This window comes from Lathyrus oleraceus, chromosome 5 (genome assembly GCF_024323335.1).
Source record: "Lathyrus oleraceus cultivar Zhongwan6 chromosome 5, CAAS_Psat_ZW6_1.0, whole genome shotgun sequence".
NCBI lineage: Eukaryota > Viridiplantae > Streptophyta > Magnoliopsida > Fabales > Fabaceae > Lathyrus > Lathyrus oleraceus.
The window spans coordinates 52,793,266-52,813,363 of NC_066583.1; the positions used below are offsets into that span (position 1 = coordinate 52,793,266).

The 20,098-nt window shown below is 36.2% G+C and overlaps 1 protein-coding gene across 1 annotated transcript; it reads left to right on the plus strand.

Moving 5' to 3' along the window:
* The first annotated feature begins 2,828 nt into the window (after positions 1–2,828).
* On the plus strand, positions 2,829–4,396 carry LOC127083894 (F-box/FBD/LRR-repeat protein At3g52680). Its single transcript, XM_051024256.1, has 3 exons — positions 2,829–3,656; positions 3,789–3,950; positions 4,059–4,396. The coding sequence occupies exons 1-3, from the start codon at positions 2,934–2,936 to the stop codon at positions 4,323–4,325; spliced, it is 1,152 nt and encodes a 383-aa protein (XP_050880213.1). The 5' UTR covers positions 2,829–2,933; the 3' UTR covers positions 4,326–4,396.
* Positions 4,397–20,098: the final 15,702 nt, after the last annotated feature.

Genomic DNA, 20,098 nt, shown 5'->3' on the forward strand with positions numbered 1-20,098 from the left:
ATCAGTCTTTCAAATCAAAAACACGTTAAACAAACTTGGAATAAGGGGACAATGGAACCACATCTATGCATGTCCCGAGTAAACGCGCGCTTGGTGCACACCTGTGCTCAAATATTTACTCTCCTTCCGCAAAGATCAAATCTTTATGATAAAAGCAACTCAACCAATCAAACTTGTTTTCTATCCTTGTGTGACTTCAAAAACTGTTTTTTTTAGAAAGGAGTATGCTACATCTATTTTGACGCGAAACAAACAAAGACTTTAGCCTTCAAGAGCGAGCAGTAAGTAAAGATTTAACCGCTCAAATGCGATCTAAGCATCACTCCCTAAAAGCAATCAACTCAGTAGTTCTTTCAGAACAGAACTATGTAGCATTGAGTTCTCCATAGCATTTGGAGATACGTAGGATCGGGGTTGAGAAATCTTATCAGGCACCATTTTAATAAAAAATGTTTTTTTTTATTTTCTCTTTCTTCACTCGATAAGTAGAAGATAACAAACTAATATCACGCTAACACTCTAACATGAAACTAACTAAATGAGTCTCGTTGAGTACAACGAAAGTGAGGGTGCTAATATATTCCCCTTGAATAATCGACTCCCGAATCCGATTTGGTTGCGACAACCATTTCTTTTTGTTTTTCATAGGTTTTATCGATATTTTCCCTTTCCCTCTACAGGAATAAACAAAGTTCGATGGCGACTCTGTTTTGTGTATATTTGAGTGTTCCTTACGCTCAGGTATTTTCCACGTTGTGACAACTGATTACTCTGCCGAGGAGACTGTTTCTAAGTGAGTCCACCTTAGTTTGGTTAGATTCTTATTTGTGTGTTAGCTTTGTTTGTTTCTTCCTCTATGGATGTATTATTTCCTTTGTTTTTGCTTTATCACATTTATATATTTGTATATATTTATGTGAAGGTATTAGTAATTTGTTACTCGAGTGAAACTCTCTTTCTGAACTTTTTGAAAAAAAAAAGAGAATGAACATAAGTTAGGAGGTGGTTGTGTACTGTTAGTCCTCAAGGAGCACATTTTGTACGACTAACATGAAGATCCTACTTGGAGTAGATTTTTTTGTTGAGTTCGTTATAAAATGGCTAGCCTGTTGTATGTCAAAACTTCGATTAAGATCAAGGACTCTAAGAACCTTTTAGAGCGTGTTTCATCAACGGTGGTTGTATAATATTGAACATTTCTAAACAACTTTTTTTAACCCACTTAAAATCTTTTCATGCGCTATAGATATGGTTACTACCATTTAATTTTTGGAATTTTAGTACATCCAATTACACCGCTATTATTAATTTCTTTCTAATTTTCATTCATTTCTACGTTTATTAGATGATTCACCTTTCACAATTTATCACAAACAAAGAGTGCAATTTTTTTTTTAAAAATTACTAGAGCCCCTTTCTTTTAGGAATGATAGGGCAAAAAGAAAAAAAAAGTATATAGAGGTTAATTAGAAAAATCAAGAATAATATTAATTGTACAATGTGTGATAAATATAAAAGTGAAGGGTAGTTATGAAAAAAAAATAAGCATTGCTAAAATTGTCTATCTCTTTGGGGTGTATTTGCTTAAATATTAAAACTATAATTTTTAGAATATTATTCTAGAGAATATCATAATCGGAAAATTTATTATTGTTTATGTGTTTGGCTAGTAATTTAATTAATTTAATTTTTAAAAAATATTTATAAAATATATTTAATTTAAAATTTGAGAGATATATGGAGTGGGAGAGATATATTTATAATTTCTTGCGTGTGCATGTTAAATGAAATAGATAGACGAACATGAGAATGCTTATCATAAAGTTTCTCCACAAAATATATCTATTTATATTTTGACCTGTACACGCTTTAAAAAAATGAACAAAACCGACATAATAATAATAATAATAATATAATAATAATAATAACCTTTGTTTTTGTCATTTCTTCTTCTCATATGTTATGTATTTTATTTTATTTTATTAAATCTGTCTATTATTTATTATGCATTATTATATAAAATCCACTTTCTTTCATCAATGGAATTGAAAATAATTTTTTTTATCTTCATTTTTCTACTAAAATATATATTAGAGTGATTGGAGAAAAAAAATTTAAATCAAATGTCATTTTGATTCAAAACGAAATCCTTCATATTTTTATAAATCAAAAGAAAATTCTGGTCCGAACTTAGAAATCCTTTACATTGTCGATTTACAATTTTTAACCGGATTTTGACCGATTTTTTGATTTAAATTCCAATTCTTCTACACGTTGATTTTCAAATCCAATCAAATTGATTAGGGTTCTGATTCTTAGCATAATTACAACATACTTAGTTGAAGCAAAATATACCTCACAATGAATAAACTTAAACTTGTTGGTTATGTAAAATCAAAAGCCATAAGCCACACAAGGATTTGAAAGATTTATTTATTTATTTTTCCGGCTAAACCAATCAATAACAAAAAAAATCTTCTTAAAAAGTTAAATTTAATATATATTGTTAGTGATTCTTTTTTATATCTTTTGTTATATTATATTTTCAATGAATTAACCAACAAAATCTAAATTTATTATTAAATATGATAAAAAAAATGTTAAGTGTCTATAAATATTGAGTAAAATATTTTTTATAATAGTTTATATTTATAAATTTATTATATGACATAAATTTTAAAATATTTATTTCCCATTAAATCACATCCTTTATAAAATTCTCTTCGTTAGTCACTTTTTTTATTAATTAATAATATTAACACGGTCTAGTGATATAAAATATTTGTACATAACCTAAAAGCTTCTTATTGGTGCTGCACAACATTATGACCTAATTTCTCGTCCATAAACTAGCCCTGGTATCAATCACCTTAGGTTTTTATTGGCGACTTCATTCGTAATTAGGTTTTTATTGGAAAACATTTGCAATTGCGATGTCTAATAAATCTAAGAGATCGATTGGAAGAAAACAAGATAGGATTAGCGACCTTCCTGATCCAATTCTCTGTCACATTCTCTCTTTTCTCCCCACCAAATTAGCCATCAGCACAAGCATCCTGTCGAAGAGGTGGAAACCAATATGTCTTTCTGTCCCGGCACTCGATCTCAAGACAGCTTTTCCACCCCATGTTCTAGGTTCAGTTATGCAATCGCGAGACATCAAATTGCCAATACTATCAGTCCGACTCTTGTTTGATGGCCGCGAACACGAAGCTTTGAACCAATTTATTATAGAAGTGACACAAAGAGGAATTGAAACCCTAGAACTTGACATGGTGGGATATTCTTTGGGGATTGAATCAGTTTCTAACCTACTCAATTGTAAGACTCTTATTGTTCTCAAGTTGACGAGGCTCATGATTATTCAAGACATTCCTCTTATAAATGTTTCTTCTATCAAAAATCTTCATTTGGATAGTGTTCTTATTTTAGAACATCAAAAATATCAGCTTAGTTTTTTCTCAGCTTTTCCTATATTAGAGGAATTGCATGCAAATGAAGTAATTGTAGTGGGTGGGAGGCAATATATTCCAAAAACAAAGGAAATCAAAGCAATGAATAAATGTTTGCCCAAATTGGTGAGGGCTAATGTTTGTCAAATGGAACTTATTCCTTTCCTCTCCTTTTCTCGGCAACTCATTCTCAATGTAGAGCAGGTATGGTTCTTTTAATATTTGTGGTCGCAGTGTCTAGACCCCGATGATTCGGATACCATTTTGTCGCGGTTGTTTTTTCGTCGCGGAGAGTTGATTGTTTTCTAATGTTTTGTCTTTGTAATTTATATGAAGACACTGCGCCACATCATGGTTCAAGTCCCCATCTTTTACAATCTAACTCAATTGGAACTATTATTTAAGTTTAACCAAAGTTGGAAGGGAGAGTGGAAGTGGAGGTGGATACTAAAAATGCTTCAAAACAGTCCCAAGCTTCAACATCTTATCATTCATGAGGTTGGTTTTATACATAATTTTGTTTCATTATTAATTTTATTTTTTTAACCCTACTCTATATATTTTAACTTTGTTTTTGTGATTTGTTGGAATTTTAACTTATTTCAGAAAAGTAAAATTGTAATAGATGAGAAGAGTTGGAAGGAGCCACCTATTGTTCCCGAATGCCTTTTATCTCAACTGGAAACTTGTTTGTTTAGACAATACAAAGGCACGAGGTGTGAACTTAAATTTGCAAAATATATTATGCAAAATTCAAAAGTATTACTTACCATGACAATCCAAACTGCATCTTCTATAAATTTAAACAGAAAGAATCAGATATTACAAAAATTATCTGAGTGTCTAAGGGGATGTAAACTTATATTCAATTGATGACGGTGGACTAATATGTTTGATTGATAAAGTGATTCGATGGTGTTTGTAAACACACTCAATTTAGTTTGTCTTCTATGTCGTATACATTTTCAATTATATATAGATTATATACAATTTATATTGTTATTCGCTGAGTTTGTAATTTATATCAATTTTAGTTACTTGTTGAGTTTGTTGCTTCAGTACATTTGACGTTGTTATTAAAGTTTGACGGTGGGATTAAGGATAAGAATAGGATAGACAGAGCTAGGCTTTATTAAAAGCCTGAACCTGACCGATTAATTATTCAAAGTTTAAATCTTACATGTAGTATATCATAGACTTATTTTTATACCTGCGTCTAGCATTTTCGAAAGTATGATTGACATACTAGTCTACTTAAAAGCCTACTTCATTTGAACATTTGTAAATAACTAATTCAACTAATGTTAAATAGACTAACAAATTAAAAGATAAGGAGACTAAATGTTTGTTTTCATTTACTCATTCGAGTTTATCTATTAGCGTGAATTTTGTGATACTATTTGTTTAAGAGAACTTATATAAACAACTTATGACAATAACTTATGACATTGTTCATGAGGTTTTTTCAACTTATTTTCATAAGTTCTTCAATATTATTAAGCTTTATTTTTGTATTTTAATTAAAAGTACAAATATAATATAATAATAATAAAGTTATTCATGTTTATTTAAATAGGACGACCTGATAGGCTTAAAATATTGGACATATAACTCCACACAAGAGGGATGAATTATGAGTTTCATAAAAACATTATTTTGAAAAACATTTAAGATTATTTTCAGAGTTTAAAACCATTTTAGAAAAGTTTTATAAATAAGCAGCGGAAAATTAAGAATGAAATGTAGGAAGTAAAGAGTTAAGGGATAGAAAAACAACACGAAGAATTATAGACGTTCGGTCAAAATGAAAATACATAATTTCTCCCCAAAATTTGTTCTTGAGAGTATCCAATAATAAGTCTTCCTCCTAAACGACAGATTCAGGCAGTTAGCCGTCTTTAAATGATTAAGGCGCATTTATGCTCTGACCCAGTTGTAGCGGTAAATTCATGATCATTAAGCTATTGATAAACTTAACGTCAATAAAACCAGAGCCGCCACCGCGCTTTTATTGTTTCCAAGGGAAAAGTGAAAAGTACGAACAAAACCCAAAGATAAGAAGTTTTCAAATCAAAACTAATAAAATGTCATAGATTACAGGTAAGGGGGTTGGTTACACGGAGGGAAGGTGTTAGCACCAAAAGTGTCCTAGGTACTCCTAGGGAGCCCTTTCTTGTGTGCATATGTATTTTTGTACAAAATGATGTTTGCAATAAATAGAGTGGAGGGATGAGAAAAGAATTCATTAATTATATTTTTGTGTTTGGCAAGACCTTCAGACTTGTGTCTACGTACCAATATAAAAATGAGGGATCAAAACCTCGTAGTTCGTGGTAACAATTTCAAAGTGAATGAGTTACTTTTAACAAAATTTTAAGTTTAACAAAGGCACTAAAGACATAAAAAGTTTGAATGAGTGTTAGTTCTTTTTGGCTTTCGAAATTATAAGTCAATATGATTAGATTCATTTACAGGTTTGATTAAGAAAAGAATTTGAAAATGCAATGGCATAAGGCCAAAGTTTCTTATTTGCAATAAAGTCTAAGTTTAGAAATCACAAGCAAAGAAGATTTTAAAAGGAGAGAGAGATTTGAAATTAAAGAAGTGGGGGGGGGGGAGATGAAGAGACTAATCCTAAGCAAAAACTTAAAAGTTAAGAGTTGAAAAGATCTGACCAATGGGATGCAATTCAATAGACAAGAATGTCATATAGAAACCCAATTTTCCCTTGGACTTTAGAATCAAGCAATATCAATACACACAATAGCAAGGTGAAGAACAAGACATCAAATAAAGATATCCACATCCAAGCTTAGCAACTCCATGATCTTATTCATAATCTCACATGTATCAGGTGATCTATTCCTTGAATGACTTAGAATAGCTCACTAGACATAAGTTCAAAGTAACAACTTCATTAAAATCATGTTGCAGATGAACTCAAATGAATCTTCAATATTTGCATCAGATGAAAGTTCACTTCACGGACACTTGGTTTCATCAAAGTTGGCATTGGTCAAGTCCTTTTGCATAGGGAGTGTTGCCTAATTCTAAGTCCAATATCTCAGATCAAATCCAATAGTCCACACAAATGTCTTTTAGGGTTTTTGTTGTTATTATGTACATTAAGGTCAAAGGACCACAAACACAAACAAGTATATACAATCACAATATAATCACAAAGTATGGCTCAAGTGAGCAAAGTGAAAATGACATTAAAATAAACAAGTTAAATGGTATGAATAATGGCAAATGAATAAAGACTTGAATCTAAAGTGCATAAAAGTAAATGGCTTGAAATTAAATGTTAATTGTTAGTTGATTAGAAGTTAGTATTGCTTTTGCTTTTCAATTGTTTAAGCTATTCTTTGGAGAACACTCAACCCACTATTCACAAACATGGATCCTTGAACCAAGACGTCTTCCAAAGGAAGGAAAAAATGCCAAGTTTCCACACAATACCATGAAAGAGGGGAGACTTACAATCTCAACTTACTAGAATGCTATGCCTTTTTTGTGTCAAAATTTAGCGCTATGTTAAGCAATTGTAATTGGACTTATGTAGAAGTCACAACTATTTGAGGCCGGGCAATAGAAATTTTAGTGTTAATGCATGTTAGAGATATGGTATTATGAACCATACTCCTAAAACATACCATACTTAAAAGAAAATGCAAAAAAGGTGGATCTAATCTCATCCATACTTATGTTGATTTTGCAACCAACTAGCCTTAGGATATAGAGATATCATAGGTCCATGAAATGAATGAGAAGAGAATGGGATCGAGATGAAGAGGGAGGGGAAATGGAATCAATACAAATGGGTCAAAGGAGGACTTTTATCAAATTAAAATCATTCATTCATTTTGGAAGATGAAATTTACATTTCATCAATCCCCTAAATCCAATGATTTTAACTCAACAAAGTCAAATCAACCTTGACGAAGGTCCAACAACACAAGTCAAACTCAACAAGTCAATACAAATAGCTCCACACAATTTATTTTGCAATTAAACAATTAAAATCAATTAAAAAATACATTAAATTAAATTATGGTTGGACAAAATCCTAAAACCTCATCAAAACACCAAATAAATGGCCATGAGATTTATCATAGTCAAACAAGGTCAAAGGACCTTGGAGAAAAAGTTTCATCATTTTTGGAAACTTAAAATTATTTTTAAACAATTAAAAATATCCACAAAAACAACTAAATCATGAAAAATATTAATAATGATCCAAAAAATAATTTTAATTCAGAAAATGAAAGAGGAATTTATTTGAATTTTTTTGGTGAAAGTCTCATATTTTTTGGATCAATATTAAAATTAATATTAATTAATGAAAATAAGTCAAATAAAATTAAAACCAAAAAATGCTAAAAAACGTGGACCACTTGATCTCCCTAATTAATTGAGGTGGCAGATCAAACGAATCTCAGCGTGCGTTCCACAATAGACCTAAGTCAATGCGCTGCAGGGATGGTAATCAAAACCAACGCGTGAGATCAAAACAAAATGAGAGGATCCTATGGTTGGAGACATGCCAACGCACCGTCGGAGCTACATCTCCGGTCTTCTTCTCTGGTGGACCTCACCAGACTGGTCCACCCTCAACCATCACCAACATAAAAAAAGAGGACATGAATTTAAAGTAAAAATGCTCAGAAGCTCGAATATGTCCTCAATTTCATCTAACTCCAAGTATATTGAAAGATACAGGGAGTTGAATTTTGAGGTTCATGATCTGAGTTGCTTCGATTTGACATCAAAGTAACTCAATCTTGTTGCCTACATTGATAGGACTTCAGACAGCCAAAAATAAAAAACAACTATGGAGAATTGAGTGAGAATCGAAGAAATGAAAAAAATGAGAAAATCACCTCCACTGCAGGTTCACATGGCCACGATCTTGCTTCCAACTTCACTTAGCCTTGCTCTGGATACTTGATAGAGTATAATTGAATCAAAAAGGAAGCAGGACTCTTGGAGATTTGAATCTCAAAAACAGTGGAGATTCAAACTCGATTTCCAATGGAAATCCTCAAGGTTATCCTTTGAATGAGAGGGTTTAGGGCTGGGGATTAAAAAATGGCGTGCAAGTGTCCTCAATTCTGAGTGAAAGGGTCTCTATTTATACCCAAGTCATTGTTATTTGCACACTTGTTTCAAATTTTCAAAAATAGCAACTTCACTTTGCATGGATGCGTGGGCGTGTGATATGCCTATGTAATCATTTAATTAGGTCCAAAATTATGTACAAACATTGTTGAAGTCATGTTAGCAAGCCATGCATTTGTGTATGGAAGACGCAAGTTCAATTATGCCAAATGGTCATCCAACTTTAAGCCATCCGCAAGTCACTCATACTTTGTCCAAATGGGATGAAATTAGACTTTTTGGAAAGTTTAGATCAAGAGGAACAAATTTTATGTTGAACACTTTTTCATTTGAGGCTTGGATCATAATGAATTTTAAGGTGGAAGTTTGTAAAATCAAACATATCATAAAACTTTCTAAGTGTCAAGTCATATGTTCACTTCTTCCATCCTGGCTAACTTTTTATATGAGCTTCAAATGAGAAAAGTTCCTTCATCAAAGTTGTATCTCTCTCAGAGTAATTTAAAATGGTCATAAATTTTACCTTATTTGGATTTAGTATGAAGGAGTTATGAATTTTAGAAGTTGAGGAAAATCAGTTGTTCAATGGCATGGGTCCAAAATGACCTATAATGTCTCCTCATATCACATGCATTTAAAAGTTGAATTTTCTATTCCTCCAAAAATAAAAGTTGAATTATAAATATTTAACTTGATCATGAAACTTGAATAGATTACATATCATAAAAATTGAGCAAGTTATGGTCTTGGGAAGTTGACCTCCAAATTAGGGTTTATACAAAATGACCTATAATCTTTCACTATAAAAATGACTTTCCAAGCAAAACTAGCTCTATACCTCAACATTAAATTTGTTTGGAATGCCATTTAGAGTAACGTTTCTCTTGGAATCATTTTCATATGACATAAATTGTAGGAGATAGGGTCTAGGGAACCCCAGTTTTGATCAATTGACTTCCTCTGGTCAACCACCATGAACCAACTTGCTAGCTTGATATTCTCTTAACTTTTGGGACTCATGGAGGATCATATATGCATAAGATGATGAAATGTGAAGTATCCCTTGAAATATTTGACCAATTGGTGAAGAAACTTGTTGAAGAAGTCATATAAGATACCTAGATGAATTAGGATTTCCAAGGCAAACCAACTCCAAACTCTTGAGGATTTCTTGATCAAAATAACATGTGAAGATCATGGGGATCCATATATGATGCTTAGAGCCATAGTAAACCAATTATTTATTGAGCTCCTTGCATTGAGGGTCTCAAACCCTATATATGAGCTTGATAGATCAAAGGGGAGCATGTGCCCTACCTACAAAAGAGTTAAGCTATACAATGACATATTTTTGGTATTTTACTTAGTAAATAATAAAATACAAAGTATGATACAATCAAATGGTGCTTGGTGATCTCTCCCAATGCAAACCTAATGAATAAAGGGTGAGGAGGATGCCAAGGTGTGATCCCAATGCCAATGCATATGATGAGATATCATGAGGGATCTTAGGGTCAAAATTGGGGTCTTACAGCTGCCCCTATTTAAGGACATTCTAGCTGAGGAGGTGAAGGTTAAAATCTTCGTATCGACTCAGTAGAATGGACTTAAATAACAACATATAGAAACAAATTTTGGTCCCTAAGAGACCTCATGATGCATATGATATGAATGTTGAAAATAAATCTTTGTGGGGAAAATGTTGCCACAAAGGAAAAGAATTCGGAGAGACTGAAAATCCGCAGGAGTATAATGCATTCCGTAAGGAAAACTCACTGGGGATACAGAGACTATGGGGGGATAAATGGTTGTGCGTTGGCCAGGCTATGACTTTAAAACTGCTGGGGGACTTGAGGAATTCCATGAAAATAAATCAATGGAAGGACTCAGTCGAGGAATAAAAGGAACGTCTGCAGGGGAAACAGGTAGATCAACACAAAGCTGAAATACTCGAACCAAACGGGAAAAAGAGATTTCACTGAGGAAATGCGCACTCAAACACAACTGGGGGAGAACATGTCTTTAACACAGGAGGAGCAGAAATCTATTATCCCTTACCGGTTACTGGGTAAGGAGATAACAAATCTGACAGGGAGGACATCCGTTACCGGTTAGGATAAACATATCAAGGATGACTCACTGAGGGCAACCAAGAAGTGTATTCATTACCAGTTACTGGGTAAGAATAAACTGCTGGGGAAGAGCCAAAATATGGTTTACAACTACCGGTTACTGGGCAGAAGACCAAAGGGAGAGAATATACGTCACTGGTTAAAGTGAACATATCAAGGATAGACTCAGAGGAAAGAAAATCCGTCATCGGTTAGGATGAGCATATCAAGGATAGACTTGCCTGGGGAAATTATGAAGGATATCCGTCACTGGTTAAGATGAACATATCAAGGATAAACTTCCTAAAAAAGTAGGAATTACATTTATCGAATACATGATAGAATACCAACAAAAGAATATCTGTCATCGGTTAAGATGAACATATCAAGGATAAACTCAGAGGAGAATAGTAGGAATTATATCCATTAGTTACTGGATAGAATACCATCAAGAGGATATCCGTCATCGGTTAGGATGAACATATCAAAGATAGACTCTGCAAAAGGGGAAAAACAGGATTTATAACTACCGGTAACTGGGCAGAAGACCACAAAGAGAAGGAAACCTGTCACCAGTTAGGATGAACATATCAAGGATTAACTCTTTGGGGAAGAAATAGGGATTACAATTACCTTTTTTACTGGGTAGAAAACCAAAAAAGATAATATCTGTCATCGGTTAAGATGAACATATCAAGGATAAACTCAAAGCAGGGGAAGAAAATATCCGTCATCGGTTAGGATGAGCATATCAAGGATATACTTCCTGGGGGAATGTGAAAACGAATCCGCTGGGGATAAAAAGTTGCTCTCGCCGGGTATTGGGCAAAAGTGACAATACTTGCAAACTAAGAAGAATATTATCAGTTACTGGGTAATAGACTCTCAGGGAACCAAAAGCATCTATCTATGTAAGATCTAGAAAGAAACAGTCAATCAAAGACTCAACCCAATGAGGATATAACTCAAGGGGAGTGGTTCCATCCAGATAATCAACTGGGGAGGAAACTGAAATAATGACTATCCACGAGGAAATAACTCAGTGAGGAATGAGAAAGGTTAAAGTATTTCTGCTTAATGGGCTGACACTCTACAATTGAAAGAGGACATGCAAACCAAATCTACATAGGGGAAAAGTATACCACCATAGCAGGGGATCAAAATGAACAATGCATCACCAAGTGTAATAATGCAAATGATGAAATTATATGAGTGTATCTGTATATGTATATATGATGATTATGCTTACAAAACGATCACAAAGGATACAAATGTCACTGGTTTGGATCATTGATACAACTCCTAGCCAATCCTCGTAGGAGGGAAACAACTGCTGGAGAGAGATCAAACGTCTCGAAGGCCCAATCCTGGCTGGGGAAAGCACGAGGAGAGGATCCTCTAAGGAAACTGCTACAAGCTCTGCGGGGAATTTTAGGTCAACGCCATATCAAATGGGAGACAACCTTGCAGGGGAAAACCATAATAGCTGATCAAAATCAGGAGTAACTCTGACAACTTGCGGGGAAGAAAAATTCTGTTGAATCCATGCAAATTGCCGGAATAACGCGCCTATAACTCAAAGGAGGCCAACAAACTCAGCTGGGGAAACCAACAAAACTCGGTTTGCCGAAAAACTACGGGGGATGAAATAGGGATCACATCCACTGCTTGGGGAGAACCAATAATGCTCCACATTTTGGGCTTACCGCTTTTCAAACCGCTGTTGATATTCCTTTACATGATGTCAATTGCTCTTTAAAGTATCTGCTTTTATATATCTAAGAAAACATGATTTTGATTTAAAATTTAATTTCAAAAGTGATCATAATAAAATTTAAATCTATTTGGCTGAATAATAAATAAGAGTAGAAACAATTGGATAAAAACTCAACTTTATTTAATAGGATAGTAGTCTGTAAATGACAAGACTCCATAGAACTTTACAAAGATTGGAAAATGGTAATTTACATGGAAAAGGGCTACATTGAATACAATGATCACTAATCCTTTTGCCAACTTTGATATTTACTGTTCTCTTGGCATCGGCTGGGGATGATGAATCAGAATTGATTGACTTGCTCAAGAATGTCTTCAAAACTGAAGATCAGCAGGATGTAGTTACTTGCCATAATCCCTAATTTTTGCATAAATTGCCCCAAGGTGGGTGATCGGAAAAATAGCAAGTGTACTATTTTTCCTATTATAGTAATAATAAGTAAATTCCCTGAATGTTGATCTCAAGGACTGCACGTCAATATCGAGTTCAAATTATCATTCAATTAAACAAAAAGTATGATTTGGGTTTCTAGATTCAAAATTATAAAAAAAAAGGCAAAGGCAAATAAGAATGAAAATAAGGGTTTGTAAGGTAAGAGGAACAATGCCAGGGAAGGTGTATGATTTATTCCTATAACCACTCTGAGTCACTATTGCATCAACAAATATCAATTACTACCAGTTCACAAGGGTATTTTATCTCAAGTCCTTGGTGAGAAAACCTTTAATCAATCTACCCTAATTTCTATGTCCATAGGCAATTAAGGTGAAGTTAAGCTTTATTATATCAAGAACACTCTGGTTCATACAGGGTATCCCTAGTCCTAGGTGATATCTACTGCAGAGTAACCTTATGAAAACCTTGCCAATGGCGGTCCATCCTAATTGATAATCATAGAATAATCTCGATCGGTCCGAAAGAGAAAGCATTAAACATATCAAAAGGTTACTGTAAAAATAATATTATAAATGAAAATGTAAACTCAAATTCGTTACAATTCTAAATCAGGGACACCCCTTAGCATTGGGGGGTTTAGCTACTCATATTGTTCAAAACAAATGCAAGATAAAAATTACACATTACAAGTATTTGGATGACTTCGATCTTCAATCGCTTCCGCTCATGAAAACCTTTAGCTCTCTGAACTCCTTGCTCTCTGTAATACTTGATTGCTTAACAATATTGTGTTTTGCCTCTTACCCAGATGATGTTTTCTTAGGTAGAAGGTTCTCTTTTATAGTGAAAATTCCAAGAAACAGGTGGACATGTCCAAAAATATCTCTACAAGCCCGATACTCAAAAGCCCGATGGAAAGGGAAAATTTTAGTCTTGGGATGACACGGCCCGTGTCAGCTAACACGGGTGGCCGTGTCAGCCTACTACTTCCTGTGACACGCCCACGACTTCCTTGACACGGTTGCGGATACTGCCTGACACGGCCCGTGTCCGCTGACACGGGTGGCCGTGTCAGGCTACTATTTTTCCTTTCAAGCTCCTTCTGCCTGACACGGCCCGTGTCAGGTGACATGGGTGGCCGTGTCAGGCCTCCTGTACCGGGGTTTTTCCACTCCTTTGCTTGCCAGAATTCCGCACTTTCCCGCTCTGAGTTCCTCGGTTCTTCTACCTGGACCTGTCGGACAAAAACACAGATATCCCACGCGTAAAATCACAAAAATATAAGTAAAATATAACAATGAATGGAAATGCTTGATTACTAGACTGGAAGTAAAATTGCCTTGAAAAGTACTAAAATGCTTGCACAATGTCTCAAAATCCTCGGTTTCTTGTCGGATCAGTAACGAAAACTTAATGAAAATGGTGATTGATCACAACCCCAAACTTAGCTCATTGCTTGTCCTCAAGTAATGTTTTAGATGACACTGTGTGTAACTCCCCAAGATTCTTTATTCTTCCTAACACTGCTGAGATCATTCTCTAACATCTTCCCTCTTCCTTCTATAGGTCCTGCTTTTCCTTGTGAGTTTTTAGTCGCACTTCCACTTCAAAGCACCGTTTCACCTGTTAGCTTATATCATATTCTCACCAATTCTCTCGTGGTTAAGTGTTTTCACTCATAATTCAGAATATGCAATATCAACTCGCAAGTTTGAATAATCTCTCCTTTCATGTCACCTACACACAACACACACACTTTTTGAGGTCTTTCGGGTTGTAATGGGGGCTTGGGTTATGGTGTAGATATTCAAAAAAAAAAGAGAAACAAGTGGTTTTTGGTTCAGAGTCAATGTTACCATCATGTTTACTGTGTCGGTTTGTTTTTCTTTTGTTTTTTGCTCGGTTTTTCTTTTCCATTCCTATTTTTCAACTGAGCGCCTTTCTTTGGCTCGTGCTTCTTTTGAACCTTCGAGTTTATTTATATATATTTTTTTATTTTTCTCTCGATGATTTTCTCTTTTTTTTCTTTGTTTTCGCACTTACCTGGGCTTTTGGAACTCATGGGGTTTTTACCCCAAACTTAGCTTTTCAACACAGTTTAATAATATCAACTTGACTCTGAACAAGGTAAGGAAGTGTTTTGGCCAAGGGGTACATTTAGGGGGTTTAAACAAACAAATGGATACAGGCTAAAATGGGGTTTACAAGGGATAAAATTATTTGGGACGGCTAGAAAGGCTCAAGGTTAATTTCAAACAACGTGCCTCAGTATGTGTAGTCATGTAGTGACAATCCTAGAGAATCTATGCAAATTTAGAGTGATAAATACATACCTGAATATCGCTAATGATGATCAATGTGTTTGGCTTTCTATGACTCACCTTGTTAGGTTAAGCTTTGACAGTATCCACAGTACCTTTAGCATGGTGCGACTTCTTCCTTACTTCGGAATGTACATGACACTTATGTTGGTTAAGCTGTATACGTTGCGTCCGATCTTTCTTCTTCAGCAGTGTCGACTTCCTGGGGAGATCCATCACAACAAGCAATGGTAAGTGGAGTGATCCTTTCATCCACTCCCAATCGTGATCATTACTAATTTCACAATAACACCACAGACCTGAAACACTCGCAGTATAATGTACCCTAAAACAGAAAAACCAAATCTAGAAACGCAATAAAGTAAAATAACAAAATTATTAGTAAAATAAAAAAATACTGAAAATAACATAAAAACTGAAAATAACATAAAATCTCCCCCACACTTGAACTAAACATTAGCCTAAATGTTTGCGAACAAGAGCGAAGGAGGAAACTCACAGTACCCTACTAAGGAGGTGAGTATGGAAAATGCATCATCAATTGTCGTATCATGCTGCTCATCTCATCTAACATTGCCCCCTATCGAGCTTGCTCGATGCCTTGCCGTTGTTGCTCCATCCTTAAGTCACCCAACTCAGTTTGTACCCAGGTCCATTGGTCAATGGACCAGGAAGAGGATCCTGCCTCCTGTTGGGTAGGCTCCTGATGTGGGGGTATAAACTGTTCCTGAGGTTCTTTAGGTTCCTCTTCTTCTTCCTCTGTAGCATCCACATGGTCATCTACAAACTACTCACCTATAGCAAAATGCTCAGTGTCGTGGCCTTCCTCAGTGTTCAGGTCAGCACTTACATACAACCAGTTCGCACAGTCAGTATTACTAACTCTGTCCGGATCTGGAAGAGCTATAATAAACCGTTTATGGATAAGCACATAATAGTAAGTGGGAGCAACGACAATCATACCTTGTTGAATCAGAGTTGACATGTCAATTTTGGTTTTACATGTAATTAGCGCGTCTTCGAGTAAAACCGCCTGATACCCGAAATGTTCAGCAATTTGGGTAATCATGCCGCCGACGGAGATGCTTCTAGAGTCTGCTCGGCCAACCCTGCCCAGATAATCATTTGCAAAGGCAGCTACATTGATGGCTTTGTTTTGTGCCATCGAGTACATAAAAAATAATTCCCTCTGAGTGGCTACCATTGTGATATCACCTCTTCCAAATAGAGTTTAGGTCAAACCCTTCTGAGCATAACAGAAACATGGATTCTGGATGCCAGAGGCCTTAACACCCTTGGAGGTGTAATCCGTCCTCCCTGTGATGGCAATCTAGAAATCCTTTGGCGAGAATCCATTTGGGATTGCTCTTGGTCCGTACAATGGGAGTCGAAGTATCCCTGCCAATTCTTTCACAGACAATTCATGATAGTTATTGAACAGGCAGAAACGTAAAGTCCCAAAATAGTACCTGGTAGTGTTGATCCATCTCTTTTCGAGTTGGAATTCCAGCGTGCTTAGGAATTCGAGCGTGATGCGCTCGTATGTCGGCGCTTCTAGGCTCATAAATTCCAACATCCCTAAGATGTGGAACATCCTGTACACCTCAATTTTTAGCACTAGAGCGTTCAGAGTATGCTCGCACATGTACCTGGTAGGTGTGAGTTTCCGTTTCCGGTGGACTTGATACCGCTTTTCCTATTCTGTATTGTTAAATAGGATGTTATGCGGATTTGGGTTCCGGCTTGGTCTCTTCCGTGACCTTGACATATCAGCAAGCTGTTGCTTTCCAGTGAGAATTCTCCTCGGGGGCATTTTAGACCTGTAAAAAATTAGAAATTTTTGATATAAGGAGTTAGAAAATTCTGAAACCGTGGTTAGAACGGGGATGACGAGTGAAGTATTATTTGTGAAGGGTGTTATGGCGATAGAGTAGTGGAAGTGGTGATTATAGAAGCTTTGAGGGAGGTGCTTTAATGGAGTTTTGTGAGGGTTTAGAGAGAGAGAGTGATAATGATGAGGTTTATGAGAGAGAAGGTGGAGAGTTTATGGAAAATCTAAGTAATGATAAGGTAAAAGGTGGCTAAAGTGTGGTTAAGAGGGAATTAATAGGTGGGGCCCACGGGAAATTGGAATTAAAAAAAATAATCAAAAACCCGTCTGCCTGACACGGGCCATGTTAGCTGACACGGTCGCCCGTGTCAGGCCACTGCCCATCTCAAACTTTTCACCTTTCCTTCAATGCTCTTGACACGACCCTGTCAGCTGACACGGGTTGCCGTGTCAGGCCACTGCCACGCCCCTAATGCTCAACCTTCAGTGCTCTTGACACGGCCCGTGTTAGGCCACTGTTATTTCCTTTGTTTCCATGGTTTGCCAAACTTCTGACATGGGTCGTGTCAGGCTGCACTTTTGGCCGTTTTTTCGTATTTTTCTCTCGTTCAACTTCCAGTCACGTTATTTTTCCGTTTGTCATGACTTAGACATTTATTGAAGTGATGTTCCCCTCCTTGTAGATCTTCTGTGTAAACCTACAAACATACACAACTAATTAGAATTAAAAATGTGTGGGTTGCCTTCCACGAAGCGCTTCGTTTAACGTTGCATGGCTTGAAGGTCCTCTGTCTTTTCAGGTAAGACGGATTTTGTCTATCAGACCACCCTCCTGGTCTTGTAGGTATGGTTTGACTCTTTGCCCATTTACCTTGAACGTGTCCCTGTTTGCCGGATTTCTTAGTTCACGACTCCATGCGGGAATACTTTTTGTATCATAAAGGGTCCCGACCATCTCGACTTTAGTTTCCCAAGGAACAACTTCAACCTTGAATTAAATAATAATACCAATTGTCCTTCATAAAGTTCTTTCTTATGAATGCGCCTGTCGTGCCATGTTTTGGTTTGTTCTTTGTATATCTTGGCATTCTCCTATGCTTGATTTCTGAATTCTTCAAGCTCTTGTAATTGAAGAATCCGAGATTTCCCCGCTTTGGACATATCATAATTGAGAAATTTGGTAGCCCATAATGCCCTGTGCTCGAGTTCGAGCGGAAAATGACAAGCTTTACTGTAGACCAGTTGGTACGGGGACATACCGATGGGGGTTTTGAACGCTGTTCAGTATGCCCAAAATGCACCCTCTAGCTTGATCGACCAATCTTTTCTTGATGCGCAAACTGCCTTTTCCAGAATCTACTTGATCTGCCTATTTGATACCTCAACCTGTCCACTTGTCTGGGGATGGTATGATGTGGCGATTTTATGCTTTACATTGTATTTCCTTAGCAGGTTCTCCATCAGCTTGTTCAGAAAATGGGTACCTTCGTCACTAATTAGTGCTCTTGGTACCCCAAACCGAGCAAAGATACAATTCTTTAGGAAATTGATCACCACTTTCGCATCATTCGTGGGTAATGCTATTGCCTCCACCCATTTTGACACATAGTCAACTGCGACCAGAATGTATTGCTTTCCAAAGGATGGTGGGAAGGGTCCCATAAAATCTATTCCTCACACAAAGAACAGTTCTACCTCTAACATGGCATTCTGAGGCATCTGATTTCTCTTTGATATGTTTCCTATTCTCTGACATCTGTCGCACTTTTTTACTATCTCTTGTGCATCTCTGAACAAGGTAGGCCAGTGCAGTCCAGACTGGAGGACTTTTGTTGCGGTTCTATCTCTACTAAAATGTCCTCCATATTCTGAGTTATGACAAGCTTTGAGGATGTCCCTTTGCTCTTCCTACGAAACACATCTCCTCACCAGGCCATCTATTCCCTTTTTGTACAAGAACAGATCATCCCACACATAAAACCTGCAATCATGCAAAAACTTTTTTCTTTTGTTAGGGTCAAAGTCATCAGGTATTAGTCCACCTACCACAAAGTTCACATAATCTACGAACCAGGGGATATGCGTAACGACTAGGATACGTTCGTCGATGAACTCATCTCTGATGGGGTGTGTTTCTTCTGTTTCTTGAATCAAAGTCATCCGAGACAATTGATCAGCAACAATGTTTTCACTCCCCTTTTTGTCTTTGATTTCCAGGTCGAACTCTTGTAGTAGTAGGATCCATCACAACAACCTTGGTTTTGATTCCTGTTTGGCAAAAAGATATTTTAAAGCTGCATGGTCAGTATACACAATTACCTTTGATCCAAACAAATAAGATCTGAACTTATCAAAAGCATACACAACCGCCAGGAGCTCTTTTTCGGTGGTTGCATAGTTCATTTGAGCAGGGTTCAATACGTGGCTTGCATAATAGATCACATGCAGAAGCTTCTCCTTTTGTTGCCCTAATACTGCCCCTATTGCATTATCACTAGCATCACACATTATTTCAAAAGGGAGAGACCAATCAGGGGCAATAACTATGGGGGCTGACACAAGTTCCTTCTTCAGGGTCTCGAAGGCTTGCCTGCACTCTTTGTCAAAAAGGAATGGTGTATCCTTCACCAGTAGACTAGTTAGTGGTTTTGCGATCTTGGAGAAATCTCTTATGAATCTGCGGTAGAACCCCGCATGTCCCAAGAAGCTTCAAATTCCTTTTTCATTTACCGGAGGTGGTAAATTAGCTATTACCTAAACTTTTGCTATGTCCCAATTGGATACCTCGGTTGGAAATCTTGTATTCCAACACTATACCTTCATGCACCATGAAATGGAACTTTTCCCAATTCAGGATCAAATTTGCTTGCTGGCATCTTTCTAACATAAGTGACAAGTTAGTTAAACATTTATCAAATGAAGAACCGAATACTGAAAAGTCATCCGTAAATACTTCCATATGCTTTTCGAGCATGTCAGCAAAGATTGATGTCATACACCTTTGAAAAGTGGCTGGTGCGTTGCACAACCCAAATGGCATTCTTCTATAAGCGAAAATACCATAGGGGCATGTGAATGGAGTCTTCTCT